General features: G+C 49.6%; 1 protein-coding gene across 13 annotated transcripts in view; it reads right to left on the reverse strand.

Annotated features, from left to right (window-relative positions):
- Cacna1b (calcium voltage-gated channel subunit alpha1 B) overlaps positions 1-14,999 on the reverse strand; it is a 157,159-nt gene that overhangs the window by 45,890 nt on the left and 96,270 nt on the right. For 10 of the 13 annotated variants that reach the window (XM_041674753.1, XM_041674748.1, XM_041674754.1 and 7 more), the window contains 7 exons: positions 9,895-10,021; positions 7,190-7,319; positions 6,795-6,854; positions 5,366-5,472; positions 4,865-4,876; positions 2,734-2,830; positions 1,314-1,474 (listed from right to left, as the gene is read on the reverse strand). In XM_041674753.1, coding sequence (XP_041530687.1) covers positions 1,314-1,474; positions 2,734-2,830; positions 4,865-4,876; positions 5,366-5,472; positions 6,795-6,854; positions 7,190-7,319; positions 9,895-10,021 — 694 coding nt within the window. The remainder of the gene's footprint in view (positions 1-1,313; positions 1,475-2,733; positions 2,831-4,864; positions 4,877-5,365; positions 5,473-6,794; positions 6,855-7,189; positions 7,320-9,894; positions 10,022-14,999) is intronic. The other 3 variants (XM_041674757.1, XM_041674756.1, XM_041674750.1) reach the window with 1 other exon arrangement.

Consider the following 14,999-nt stretch of genomic DNA (forward strand, 5'->3'; position numbering starts at 1 on the left):
TCTTGGTGTAATGGTGCATGCCTTCAATTTCAGCATTCAGGAAGCTGAGGCAGGAAGGTCATGAGTTCAAGAGGGTTGAGAGAGAGAGAGAGAGAGAAAAGATAATCTAAAATAATCAGAGAAATATTGTTAATATTTGATCAGTCAGAAAACTTGTATTTAGAACATGTAAAGTACAAATAAAATTCATACCAAGGCCGGGCGGTGGTGGCGCACGCCTTTAATCCCAGCACAGAGGCAGGTGGATCTCTGTGAGTTCAAGGCCAGCCTGGTCTACAAGAGCTAGTTCCAGGACAGGAACCAAAAGCTACGGAGAAACCCTGTCTCGAAAAATCAAAAAAAAAAAAATCATACCAAGGAGACTTTTTTTTTCTTTTTTTGAGACAGGGATTTTCTATAGCTTTGGAGCCTGTCCTGGAACTAGCTCTTATGGACCAGACTGGCCTTGAACTCATGGAGAACTGCCTGCTTCTGCCTCCTGAGTGTGTTGGAATTTAAGGCGTGTGCCACCACTGCCTGGCTAAGAGACAACCTAATTTTTAAAATGGATCAAATATCTGAATAGGCATTTTCCTTGAAGAAGTCATAAAAAGACCAACTATTACATGAAAAATGCTCAATATCACCAATTATCAGAAAAAAGCAAATCAAAACCACATTGAGGAATCACTTCATTCCTGCGAGGATCAGTGTGAGCACAGAAAAGCAAACAGGGCTGGCGAGAGGGCTCAGCAGGCAAAGCTTCTTGCTGCGAAGCCTGCCCACCTCAGTTCAATCCCTGGGGCCTATGTGGTGGCAGAAGGAAGTGGCCTCTGATGACATGCTGTGCCTAGTGTGCAGTGCCCCCACCTTACACACACACACACACACACACACACACACACAGAGCAAAAACATTAAAATAAATAAAAGCAATGAAAAGAGCAAGTGTTGTTAAAGATCTAGGGAAATCAGAAGTCTTGGTAGAAATGCAGAATGGCTCAGCCACTTTGAATACAACCTGGCATCCCTCCAAACAGCAAAACAGTTACCATATTACCTAAGATGTATGCTTCTAGCTATACACCCAAGAGAAATCAAAACAAACCTCTACCAAAAAAAGAAAGAAAAGAAGAAAAGAAAAAACAACTTGTGCAAAAATGTTGATGGCAGCACTATCTGCAATAGCCAGGATGTAGAAACAACCCAAATGCCAGGCAACAAGTGACTCAATAGTAAAACGTGGCATATCACAGAACTGACGTTAAGCCCTAACAAGGAACGAGGCGCTCGCAGGACAAACGAATCTCCACATCAGTTAAGCCTCAGTTTACCTGCAGTCCCTCTCCAGTTCCTTGGATTCGTCAGTGCAGTAAAAAAACTTCCCCTTGAAGAGCTGCACGGCAATGACGGCAAAGATGAACATGAAGAGCATGTAGACAATCAAGATGTTCAGGACGTTCTTCAGGGAGTTCACCACACAGTCAAACACAGCCTGCGGCGGAAGAGAACAGAGCACGGCAGAGGAGTGAGTCCGCAGTGGAGAAGCAAAGTGGAGATGAGTGGGGTCGTAGGGAGAGGCTAGGGCACTGAGAGAGGGCAGGAGATGGGGAGCAGGTAGGAACAGGTATGGAGGGGATCAAAAGAAGGAACAGGACAGTTACAGGCTCAGAACCTCAGCACTCCCGAGGTCCAGACTCCCAGAAGTATTGAAGAACCACTTAAGACCCTCTAACCCATGGCCACAGAAGGCACTACTGCGAGCTGCCTTAACAGTTCTCTCTCTCTCTCTCTCTCTCTCTCTCTCTCTCTCTCTCTCTCTCAGGAAGGGTGCATTATTCTGGCTTTATCCAGTGAGCTAGAGGTTCCAGGCCAGCCACCTGTACACCCAGGGGAAATGGCCTTGCAATGGGCTGGAGCCAGACCATAGGAAGGAGCCAGAAGGGACCAGGCCCGTACAGAGAACACGTACTAACCTGTGCGCTGCCCCTGCTTTGCTCCTGCTCAGCAACAGCACTGATATGAGGGAAGACTAAAGCCACAGACAAGGGACTGTGTCCCTGAGGACCATGCGGCAGAGATTTGAATGTGTCCGGGATCTAGATGTGACTCAGGATCTTCACCCCGCTCCCAGGGCTGACCTTCCTCTCAGGTTACCCTGGAGACACTGGCTAGCATACTCCAAATGCCGGTGCCCAGCATTCTTCTAAGACTGCCTCAAGTATAAGTTCAGCCTTGGCCCAGGGACTCCCTGAGACCCTCTCTGGTTCACTTCCTCACAGATCACTTGGTACACAAGAACCAAACCACCTCCCTGAAACTTAGACTTTGACCAGGGTCTCTGAGATTCACATGGCCGAGCTGCTGCAGTGAAAACTGACTGCCTGCACTTTGAAGCGTTCGAGGAGCGAAAGCGCAAAAAGCATTTTGTTCTTGACTCAGGCTCAGTGATTATTAGATTACGTTTACTCTGCGCTTCCTCCATCTGGAAACTCAGCTGCACCCGCCCTGTGCCGCTGAGCCCAGCAGCTACTTTCTGGAATCCCTGACTCCTGGCCCCTATGCCCTGGTCCTCTTTTCTTCCCTGTCCTGCGCAGTGTCCCACCTGGTGCTGGAGGCTAAGGAAGGGGGTCTCTCTTAGGACTGTCCCCTCACACAGGTGAGCAGTCTGTGAAGACACATGCACCCACCCCACACCGCCCCCCCCACACACACACACAGCACATTCCCTCAGCCCCGACTCCAGACTCCAACCTTGAGCTTAGGCAGCCGTTTGATGGTCTTGAGGGGCCGCAGGACACGCAGAACTCTCAGGGACTTGATGGTATTGATGTCTTTCCCTTTGGATCCTCTAGAAGGGAGAAGTTGCTGATGCTGACAGGCAGAGAGCTGGCTTGAGTCCAGCTCTTACCCAGTCTGCTCGGTCTAATAAGGCCCTGTGCAATCTGTCTCAGGCTCCAGGCAGAGGACTTAGCGGGGGAACTCTTCCCACGGCGGCCTGAGAACAGTGGGTGGGCTACGGCCAGTACCGAACCAGAGCAACACAGCTAGCGCACAGGGAGAGCGAATTTCTCTAGAGGAAAGAGCCCAAGCTCTTGTCTGCAATGGCTACTTCCACCTGTGCAGAGTTCCTGACAGACACCTCCAAACCAGCGGAGTGGAGGTCTGTGAGCCTGCCTATTACACTAGAACTTGGGGGTGCCACCTGACTGTCATGAGCTGCAGAACACCCCTCAAGTGACCAAAAGGGAAGCAGGGGGTAGCAAGGCCGGATGCTGGAGAGGTGAAATAGAAAGAGGAGAAAGGAAAGAGATAGAGGAGGGGAGAGGAGGAAAGAGAAGAGGGGACAACTGAGGGGGAGAAGGAGAGGTAGGGAAGAGGAAAGAGAAAGACAGACCCAGAGAAGCAGCCAGATACCAGGATGACCAAGAAAATAGCAGACAGGACCGCTCAGGTGGAAAAGTCAGAAAGTTAGGCAAAACTCCAGGTACTAGCGACAAGCTCAAAAATCTAGGATTAGAAAAGAACCCTCAGGCCTCAGTGGTTAAGGGCACTGACAGCCTTCCAGAGGTTCTGAGTTCAATTCCCAGCACCACCTGGTGGCTCACAGCCATCTATAATGGGGTCTGGTGCCCTTGTTCTGGCATAAAAGCATACATGCAGATAGAGCACTCATATACATAAAGTAAATACATAAATCTTTAGAAAAGAACCATCCTGGAAACCAGAACAGACGCAAACGCTGTCCCAACCTGTTGGAGGTTGGGGATGGCAAGAATTTGCAGTCAGGGTCCAGGCTTGCAAGACTTGCAAGGTTGGGAAGAGTTCCTGCATACAGGGAGCCCTATCCTAGCCAGCTCAGACATCACTGCCACTCAGAACCCCGAGCCTGGCCTACAAGTGTGGCTGGGTCTGCCCCAAATGGCTTTCCTTGGGCTCGAGCAAAACTCTAGGAAAACAGAAAGCAGCTGTATCTCCCAGGCCTTCTTCACAGGAAAGGAGACACATGGTCCCCATACTTCCCTTTCCTCAGCCCCACATCTTGGAATCAGATCAAATTGTCCTTGAAGCTCAGAAATAAGGCTTGTAAGTGCGAGGTTATCCCGGGCTGGCTTGGTTACACAAAACAACAAAATCTGCCCTTCTATGGCCCAACACTTCCAACACCCACCTTAACCCACCTCACTCTGTCTGTACCAGGACATAGACCAGCCAGGGTGGGTGGCAGAGGAAGAGGGGGACTTCTAGTAGGAACTGTCGACTGGAGCCACTCTCTGGACTCAAGTCTTCCCGTCTCTGTTTGTTCAGAGACCACAGGCTGAGTCCCATTCTTTTTCTGCTACCCCTGAAGCCTCTCTGACACTCGGCCTGGAGTTCCCCAGAGTCCTTGCTAATATTCTAGCGAAATGTTCATTTCCTTTGTCATAGACAGAGAGTCCATTAAGACTCCCGGAGGAGACACTGGGAGGTACTGGGAAGGGGGTTGAATAGAGGGAAGGAAAAACAGAGCTGCATTTCCTGAGAGTAGCCATTTGGAAAAGCACTTCAGGATGTCCGGCATCATGGGCTGTGGTTACTACTGGCAGCTTCTACCCAGAACCCTCACTGTTCTCGAGGCCAGTGCCACAGGCTCTCACATTCTCACTCAGATACCCTGCTCACACAGGCCCTCCCTACCAAGGGCTGACCATGCCTAGCCCAGCCCAGCCCCCAACCGGTCCCCAGAGGCATGGCAGAAATGGTGGCCTGGGGATGGCTCCTAGCAGGTAGCATGCAGCCTAAACAGGGTGACGGTGGATGAGCAGGAATGAGGCCATGATGGATGGGCCAGAGGCCAGAGGCGTGCCATGATGTTAGGCAGTATGGAGGGAAGGGGAGGCATTACCCCATGAAGCTCCTACCAGAGTCCAGCAACAAGAAGACAGAGAGAGCAGAGTCAGTGTTGAGGGAGTGGAACACAATCCTCCATTGGCCCCCCCAAGGCCAGAGAAACAGAGACCCTCCCCTTGGGTCATTCTTGCCTCTAAATTTTGTTCCACAATTTCCCCTCTTTCACCTTATGCCCGGCCTGACCTAGGTTCTCTATGGAAGGTCTAGTCCCAACTATCACCAAGCTAAGGGAGAGTAACACAGGAACCAGAGAGAATAGTCTCCTATCCCAACAAAGATATCTACCAACTGGGGCAGAAACACACCAACCCTCAATCGGGCACACCTCTGCGTGGGCAAGCAGGCTCCAAAGGAGCAAGACAGGTGCCCCCAATCCAGAGGTCTCTGGGGAGAAGGCAGGGCGGCTCTGCTCAAGAAGCTGCAGAGCACCCTCACGCCACCTCACGTCTCACTGCCTACACCCACAGGATCCAGAGGTGATGCAAGGTTTACTTACGAGAAAGCAAATGCCACTAGGGCTCCGCTGACGACAATGAAGTCCAGAATATTCCACAGGTCCCGGAAGTAGGCTCCAGGGTGCAGCAGCAGTCCCAAGTCTATCATCTTAAGGGGATAAGCTGGCATTAGAGTACAGCCCAGAAGGAAGAGAGAGGCGGAGGCAGGCCCCAGCCCTGGAGGGACACACTTCTGAGAACAGGGACATGGTTCAGACCACACTACATACTGTGTACACTACGACCTCGGTGGAGCTCAGACACACTCCACATACACTCTTGGAAAGGGGACACAACACAGGTCACACTTTTTTTTTTAAATAATTTATTTTTATTTTATGTGCACTGATGTTTTGCCTGCATGTATGTCTGCGAGAGGGTGTCAGATCTTAGAGTTAGACAGTTGTGAGCTGCCATGTGGGCGCTGGAAATTGACCCCACGTCCTCTGGAAGAACAGTCAGTGCTCTTAATTGCTGAGCCGTCTCTCCAGTCCCTGGCTCACACTCTTAAATGGCTTCAATAGGGCCTTGACTTCGGTGTCCCTAGAGAGGCTATACCTGTCTTGAGTCCTGTCTACGTTCCAAGCTTTCCTGGAGCTCCGCTGTGGTAAGAAGTCTGTCTCATCGTCCCCTACCTCTCTAGCCACAGACATGCTCCTTGGAGAACCCACACAGCCCAGACCTGAAAGTTAAACTCGGGAGAAAAGAACAAGCTGATCCGAGCCATTTCTGCTACAGGGACTTCTGGCAAATACCACAATCTTTGCTTTTCAACATCCTTATGTGCAGAGTGAGCCTGCCCCTTCCTCACAGCCTGTGAGTGCACGAGCAGCAGAAGGAATAAGTACCATTTGTAAGTGTGCTGTGCACAGTCTCGCTGAACCGACTACGAGCTTGCGGGACACATGTGCCTTTAGCTGCACTGATGCTTGTGCGCATGTGTGTAGTTCACTGCACTGAAGGAACACCTGTGTATGATAGAGACAGAGACACGGGGCCCCTTGTAAAGAGAGCAGGAGCTGCAATAACATGGCAGGCTCTCAGCCTATCAGGACATCTCTAGATCCCATAGAAACTGAGTCTGCAGCATCCAACAGCGCTCCAACCAGCTCTCTTTAAGGTCTTCTTTATTCTGTGCCTTGTCATACGGCTCCTTCTTTGTGGCTATGTGGCAACCCTGGAGAGGAGGCTAAGAACACACACATACACACACACACACACACACACACACACACACACACACACACACTTTTAGTAAAGCCCAAAGTCCCCATGCTCAGAAGTCAAGAACACCAGAACCAAAGTACCCTAGCAGTATCCCATGGGACAGCATGACACTGGGGACCCTGTGGCTTGTAGGCTTCTAGTCATCATGCCCAGGAGCACACATTACATGACCCCATGGAAGCTGCAGGGGTCACTACATCTCACCTTTATGACCATTTCAAAGGTGAAGACGCCTGTGAAGATGTAATCCATGTACTTTAAAGCCTAGAACCAAAGGTAGGATTAGTTTAGGCAGGCCTGGATCTGGAGCCAGGATCACTGGCAGGATCCCAGCTTCCCCCCAGGTCTTTGAGCAGAACCAGTTGGCAACAGTGTCAGGACATCCCTCTGGAAAGGATCCTTTGGTGGCTGCTCTGCCAACTCTGGCATGTTACCAAGACAAGGGCTAAAGGAGACAGGCTTTTCCAGATCTTTGGTTCTAATACCCCAGAGGGAAGAAGGTTGTCTGAGGGAAAATAGGACACCAGCACCACCCCATCCTGTGGACCTTGGGAATATGTGTGGCGGCACCCCGCAGTGTTCCAGTAGTTGTGACTCACATTGTTCCTGGAAGAATCGGTCCGCACAGGATCCTCAGCAGCCAGGGCAATGCTGCTCAGGGCAATGACCACAAGAATTACCATCTCGAAGTACCGCATGGTCACAATGTAATGGCAGAAGCGACGGAGCCTATGAGGACAAGGTTCAGGTCACCATAGGCCAAGACCGAGTATGCCAACCTCTTCCACAAGAAGGGCTCACTGGCTACCAGGAGAGCAAGGCAGCATCAGAATGGAGCTTTGGCCCTCATTTCTGTGGTGAAGAGCCCACAGCCAGGTGACTGTGACTGGGTTTCCTGAAAAGGCATTTCAGGTCAGGGAGCAGCAAATCACAGGTCGAGGCCAGACCTGATGCCTGTAAAGAGCATTCTGGGGAGCACAGCTGCCTCCACCCAGTCGTATTCTGTCTGCAGCCCCAGGGCAGAGGATAGGAACCACCCGGCCCTTCACAGACATGTAAACAGAGGGGTGGCGTAGAGGAGGTGGTCCGTGAAGAGAGCTCTTTAGGACATGAGCTGGGCAGCAGGCAGGCCACTGTCACCTGCCTGGACCAGCTGGGGAGCAAGCAGAACACTGTCACCAGCCTGGACCAGCCGGGCAGCAAGCTGGCCACTGCTGGCCTAGAGTGCCGGAGTCTGTGTGAAGCACAAGCCACCACTGTGTACTTGCCGCCCACGTCAGCTGACCAGGATCTGTGTCTGGTTCTCAGCATTCCTGTGCATCAAATGAGGAAGCCAAGTCCCTGTAATGGAAGCTCCACTCCAGTGAGCAATCCCCGCTGAGCAGTGCCAGAGCCTCTCAGCTGTCATGTAGTGAAGCAGCCACCCGGTCAGGTCGCAATGGCTGATGAACCCATGTGGCAGACAAGAAAGAACAACTGTGGACCTAGCAAGTGGAATAGACATCTCTCCCACTATCACCAGCACCCCAACAGGCTACACAAGTCTACCCCTGCCACCAACCCCTCCAGGTCCCTTCCCCAGCTAACGTCTCCAGGGACATCTGCTGTCAAAAGCCTGCCTTCTCAGGCACCCACTTCTCCCCTCTTCCTCCGTAACCCTTTGCCCGTCCTACAGAGCTACTCTTCCCACGTCCCAGGCAGCCTGCTAGCCCTTTACTCCTCCATCAAGCCCTCTCTTCTTCTAACTCAGCCGTCCAGCTCACAGCTACAGCTCCTCTGTTCAGCTGTGCTCCCAGCTCACCTGGCCATGAGCTGCCCCAGATGTCCTACGTCTGTGTGATCCAGCACACAGACTAGAGCCCCAGAGCTCAGCCAGACTCCCCCAAACACTTCTGGTCTCACTGATTTCCAGCCTTTTGACAGCAAACTCACAGAGCCTCGGTCCCTCCCTTCCATCCATCTCTAATCCATCACCATATTCTGCATCGGAAATCCCCCCCTCCCCACTTCACTTCCACTCCTCTACTACAAAGCCACACCTCATCATCTGGCCCTTGTCTCCTTTCCATATCCGTCCACCAGTGGGCAGCACTGAGCTGCAGTAGACCTGTCCCACTGTGCCCAACCCTCCACAAGACAGCTGAAGGCAAGCTTCTCTTTACATCCGTCCAACTAGCTGCCTTTGACTTTGGACCATCGTAAATGTCCTCTCCACTTCATCCGAGCACATCCTTCACGATACCCTTCATGTTCCACTGAGCCATCACTCCCTCTAGGACAACTCCACCAGACTGCTCCAGAACATCGGAACCTTCTCATCTTACAACTCTCTGCCTCACCAACGCAGCCATTCCAAGGAGGCAGGGGAAAGGGATGTCTCTGTTACCGTTTACTCCTAACCGCAAGCCTAGCAGAGTAAGCTCCCGGTAAGCAGGTGCTGAGTGAAAACACAAAGGGTGAGGAAAGAAAGGGGGCATTGAGGGGAAGAACTGTGTGGAGAGCTGAGGGCAGAGGAAGCTGAGCAGTGACAGTCCCTCTTCTGCCTTCTGACCTCTTCCCACCCATCCCACTCTGGCCAGCTGGCCTTTGTAGGGCCTTAACCTCTCCCTTCTACCCAGAGAGTTCTTCCTTCCCTTCCTCAAGTGTTCGCTGCATTCTTCCCTCTGAGGCCCCGACCTGACCACTCCACTAGTTGTAGTGATACCAGAAGCCCACGTTACCACCTCCGCTTGTTTCTTTCTTGTGCTTGCCACTGTCCCGTATCTTATGACAGTGCATCGTCTTGGTTGTCCTTCCCACCAGATCACACACTTTAAACACAGTCAAGTCTTGCCTGTCTTCATCATCACCGAATTTCAGGACATACAATGCTGTCTGCATGTGAATGTTTAGGTTAACAAAGTACCGAAATGGTGAGTGGATGAAAAGTCCTGACCACCGTGGTTAGGAACGTACGATGGCAACAGAGGAGGGGGAATGGAACGAGCTGTGTGCCTCGTAGAAACAGGGCCCTGTGTGAGGCAATGACACAATGGCAGAGAAGAAGGTAGATGCAGGGCTCTGAGAGGAACTGGCATCTGACCCAGCCCCCCACCACCAAGACTACGTGGCTGTGTGTCTATACAGGGCACGAAACTTTGTGCTTCTGTATCTTCATCTATAGAACAAAGACAAAGATGTTCAATAATGTATAGAATCAGTCTCTCTGAGGTGCATAACCCATACACACTGGCTAGCTGCTCACACACTCACGGCAGAGACACAGGCAGGACAAACCCAGGCCGTGGGCACTGAGGAGACTCACAGGTTGGTGGGGCTGAGACAGAACATGGAGCTGTAGGGAACGATGGGCCGGGGGCCTCTTCTTAGCACATCGTCAGCCTCTGCCTCCTTCTTGCCCTCTGCTTGGCCTTCCAGGTCCACATTACCACCTACAGGGACACAGGGCCTCAAAATTAGGGGATGTCCACACGTAAAGCCATGACACATGGGTCTCTCCCAGCTCCAGACCATGGACATGTAAGGTGGACTACCATAGCCCCAGGCAAGGAAGGATATTTGGCTAAGATCAATGCTTTACTGAGCAGAACATGATCCACCACCGAACGAGAGAGAGAGGATGACTGGACACATCTGAGCAGGCCCTGCTCACCTCCTACACTGCTATGTGAGAGACGCCATGGTGGTACCACCCCCCTGATATGGACACCAGCGCCTCCCAGAGCCTAGGGAGCCCTTCCTTCTGCCTGGCAGATCTCTGGGCAGTGAGGCAGGAGACTTCTGGGAACCCACACACCTGGCAGTACCCCTGAGCCCCACTTGACCTGGGGTTTCTCTTGAAGGGCTCTGGAGTGCCAGACAACCCCACTTGGAGACCCAGCTCTTCGGGCTCCTCCCTGACTCCCACTCATTCCGCTCCCTCTCCACTGTCCCCTCTGCTCTCTCCGCGCCCACCATCTTTGTGCCCATAAACTCAGCTCCCTTAGGTTATAACAGCCCAGAGCGTCATCCTTTTCAGGTAAGCTATATTTCTCTCAGTTCTTCATTTTTAGCTATAATAATACACTGTTCCAATTCTTGTGGCTAGCAGGGTGGCTAAGACCTCAGAGACATCAAAGGAGAGAATGCAGTGGCTTGAGCCACCTCCCACTGCCGAATTCGTTTAGCCTTTTAAAGACTACCCATAAAACCAAAGACGATATTAAAGAGCAACAAAAGCGGAGGTGCTCATGCCAAAGCCCACCGTGGAGACCAAAGAATCCAGCTTCTCCCTGACCACTGGCCACTGACACGCAGGGGAGAACAGCTAGAGCAAAGCAGCAGGGCTTGGCTCCAGAACCACCCATCTGCAAGTGCTCTAAAGCAAACGCACTGAAAGAAGCACCATCAAATTTTCCTGCCGAAGATGTAAGTTACATCGTCTTCTGAGAAAGTAACTGGCAATACTTACTAACCCTCCAACGTTCTAATTCATATGACATTATCTCCGGGGGTAGAGAGAATCTGTTAAGTTCTTTAATAGTGAAAATTATAAACCGTGCAAACATAGGTAAGGTACAAAAATACATGGAGGATACTGAAAGCAGGTAAGTTTAAAGGACACAGAGGTATGTGATCTAGTGAGGTCAGAGGGGAGCCATGAGCACTGTGCTGGCTGTACCCCAGGAGCCCTGCCACCGCAGAGGCACCACACAGGGACACAGAACAAGGAGACATGGCATGAGTAGCTTCCGGCAACAACTATTTTTTCGCTTTTAACATTTAGAAAATGCGGGCTGGAGAGGTGGCTCAGTGGTTAAGAGCACTGCCTGCTCTTCCAAAGGTCCTGAGTTCAATTCCCAGCAACCACATGGTGGCTCACAACCATCTGCAATGAGATCTGGTGCCCTCTTCTGGCCTGAAGGCATACCTTCAGACAGAATACTGAGAATACTGTATACATAATAAATAAATAAAATCTTTAAAAAAGAAAAAAGAAACAGCGTTTATTTATAAAAAAAAATTTAGAAAATGCTTCCATAATGAGCACATACTTTTAAAGAAAGAAGTATTTTAACATTGTGCCTTTAACTCCTCCCTGAGAAATACAGCAAAGCCAAGAGGAAGTAAACGAGGAAAAGAGCCAATCTGGAGTCGAAGAACTAAATTACTAGAAAGAAATGAAATAAAGACACCAGAGCCTGGATGGAACTACTACTGAGAAAATTTGCCATAACAAAATCATGGAAAAATTACAAACGTATACATACATGCGCGTAATAACGATTAGTGACAAAGTGAAAAGAGGCCATGATATTGAAAGAGAGCAAGGAGGGGTCCATGATAGGGTTTGGAGGGAGCAAACCAAGAGAAAGGGTCAGGATGAGAGCTTCCACAGGCTATGCAAATCCAGTCTTGAAAGCCGGGTATTTTTTTTTTTTTTTTTTTGGTTTTTCGAGACAGGGTTTCTCTGTGGTTTTGGAGCCTGTCCTGGAACTAGCTCTGTAGACCAGGCTGGTCTCGAACTCACAGAGAAAGCCGGGTATTTAAACAAGACTTGTTACGAACAAGTCGATATACTGAAAAAGAGGACGCTCGGCAGAATAGTCAGCTGCAGAGTGGGTGGGGCGGGAAGAGAGACAGACTCCAAGAGCTGTGTTCCAGATACCACTCAGGTGGTTTTCCTTCCTCCAGACCCAAATCTAGACTGACCCAAGGAATGGCTGTGTGGGGAAATGACCACGGGCGCTGAAATGGGATCTCCAAGCATGGCACTCACTGTAAGACAGGGCAGAAACAGCCTCCTTCCTCAAATCACCTTCCAGAAGCGGCTACCCCAAGCAAGACTGGGCTGCTGGGGAGGAGACATGTAAGTCCTCCTGATGAAAACTAACTGTGTTTGGGATACAGAATCTATATAGGCTAAGAGAGTTTTAAAATAATTTAAGATTGCTTTCCTATTCATCTGGTACAGCACTGTTTAGATGCTGACTTAGAATCAAAGTGAGGAGCCAGTGAGTCCTTTGTAGGAGGTAAAGACCTCACACTGCAGGCGAGAAAGGGAAGGTGAATAGTAATCACATTTTAAATAAAAAAAAGAAAGAAATGCCAATGCATACACAGGAAACAAGGCCACCACAACCAAGAGGGTAGAAATGGCAGTCAATCAACTGGCACCAATGACTTCAGATTTAGATGTTTTTAAGATGACAAATATAAAATCTGAGAAATAAAAAGTGAATCTTCTCAAAAAAAATTTCAAGCAATAAAACTCTAGAACTTGTTCACTGCCGCCCCCAGGCCCTGTGACAGCTAAGGAAACACAGGTGCAGTCTGTCTGAAGAAACCACGATCGGTGCCGTAAGGGATGAGAGCAGACTTCTCTGGGAGGAAGAAACAAGAGCCCACGTGTTCATCCATATGTTCTCTGAGACCAATTCCCATTTGCCACACTCAGCAACGAAATTCCAGCAGAAACTACTGTTTCACAGAGACAAGGGTGGAGAGACTGAGTCCCGAGGGAAGAGCCCTAAGGAGACAGTAAAGTCATTGGCATCTCTGCAGCACAGACAGATGTCCCGGGGTACAGAAGAGACCAGGCTCCCTTGGCAGTAAGTCATCCCCCCCAATCCAGTCCTGCAGCCTGCAGGAGCCCCAGCTATAGGAGTTCTAACTGGTCTCCACTCTGGGTGCCAACGCCATGAGGAAGAAATCTGCTGTAATTTATAGACTATTCTTGTTTCGTTCCTGTTCTTTGCAGTTATATGGACACCCCCCCCTTTCCAAGGGACCTATTGAGTTTTCAGGAAAACATAAATCATGTTACAGCAAAAAAGCAATATGCCAATAAACTGGGAAATCTAAGTATTGTCTCTATAGATAAACAATAACAACTTCTATTTAAGTGATCCTGAAAAATGTTGACTAGCAATGATAAGGAAGTTGAATAAAACAGGACACTGCTTGATGCTCACATGCTTACGTCCTCTTCTGGCGTCCAAGGACACTGGCCCTCAGGTACACACACACACACCACACACACCCCTATACAACACACACACACACACACACACGCACACACCTATACCCAAATACAGAGAGAGAGAGAGAGAGAAAGAGAGAGAGAGAGAGAGAGAGAGAGAGAGAGAGAATTTTTTAAAAAGATAGAAAGCAAAAACAAAAAAAAAATACCATTCTGGAAAAAAAAGAATAAACAAAGTAAAAAGACAAAATTTTCAGGATAAAAGAAACGAGAATACAAAACTAAAGAAGTCAGAAATAAATCTTATAATATGTTTGAACTGTAAGGACGGCATACTTGTGGCATGTTTCTCAAAACATACAACAAACAAACAAACAACAACAACACTAAACACTAAAGTCTAACAGCTATGAAAGAAGCCAGCACAGGTTTGGGGTACAGCTCAGAGGCAGAGTTTGTCTAACACGCGTGAGGCCCAAGATTCCATTCCCAACACCACAGAAGGATCTGGAGAACATGACTAAGACTGACTGACTCAATAGCAAAGACCACAGGTCATGATTTATCACTGTGGCGTCTGCATGAGGGTCCAGGGAAGCAACCAGAAGGAAGTGAAAATGGACAGAGTTGTAAAAGGGACCAAGCAGGAGTGTGATTTCAGATGAGTCCAGCAAAAGGCATTCTGGGCTCTCAAGTAACCCTGAGGTCATCCAGGCCTGCAGCCGCAGGGCTTGGTGTGCACAATATGCAAGACTCCTTGGCTGGCCCAGGCTGCCCTAGGGAGGGGAGCACCCACACGTTCTCAGTTCTTAGCAGCCAGCGCTTCCTGAGGAAGGGAAGGGGAATCTGACCATAGCAGCAGTATTCAATACATGGTTTTCTGAGAGAGACATACAAAATGGCCCTTGGAATATGCACCATAGGAGAGTGAGGACCCTGTAAAAATGTCCTCTGCGTGAGAAGGGCAAAAGCCCAAAGTAAAGGGACTCCCTGGGTCAAAATGGGAAAACTTGAAACACCAAAAGTAACAGAAATATCAAAAACCTCACCTCACATCAAATACACTAAAATCTAAAATTTCAAAATAATATTTCTCATTGATTTGGATTAGTTGCTAAGATCCTGAATTGTTACTTTGAGATTTTATAAGTAAGTGAACACAAATAAGCACGCTCTTCCTCAGCACAAACACAAAACATATTTCAAGGTAACCAAGTAGTTCATGGACAATGATCCCCCCCGCCCCCCAGTGAAAGTCTCAATGATAAGTACAGGAGATATAATAAAAATCCGTGACCCTTACTGAAATCGCACGTCGAGGAACTATCATCCTTGTCACTGGCGCTATGGGGAAAGGCTGATGGGGAATTTTACAAGGAAGGGCTTCGTCTTTCCCACTGTTGCGTTCTTCCATCACCCATGGAGATGGCAGGGTGTGACGCCGCCCT

Source organism: Microtus oregoni, unplaced genomic scaffold (assembly GCF_018167655.1).
Source record: "Microtus oregoni isolate MIOR12 unplaced genomic scaffold, Mior012 000025F_ref0000491, whole genome shotgun sequence".
Taxonomy (NCBI): Eukaryota; Metazoa; Chordata; class Mammalia; order Rodentia; family Cricetidae; genus Microtus; species Microtus oregoni.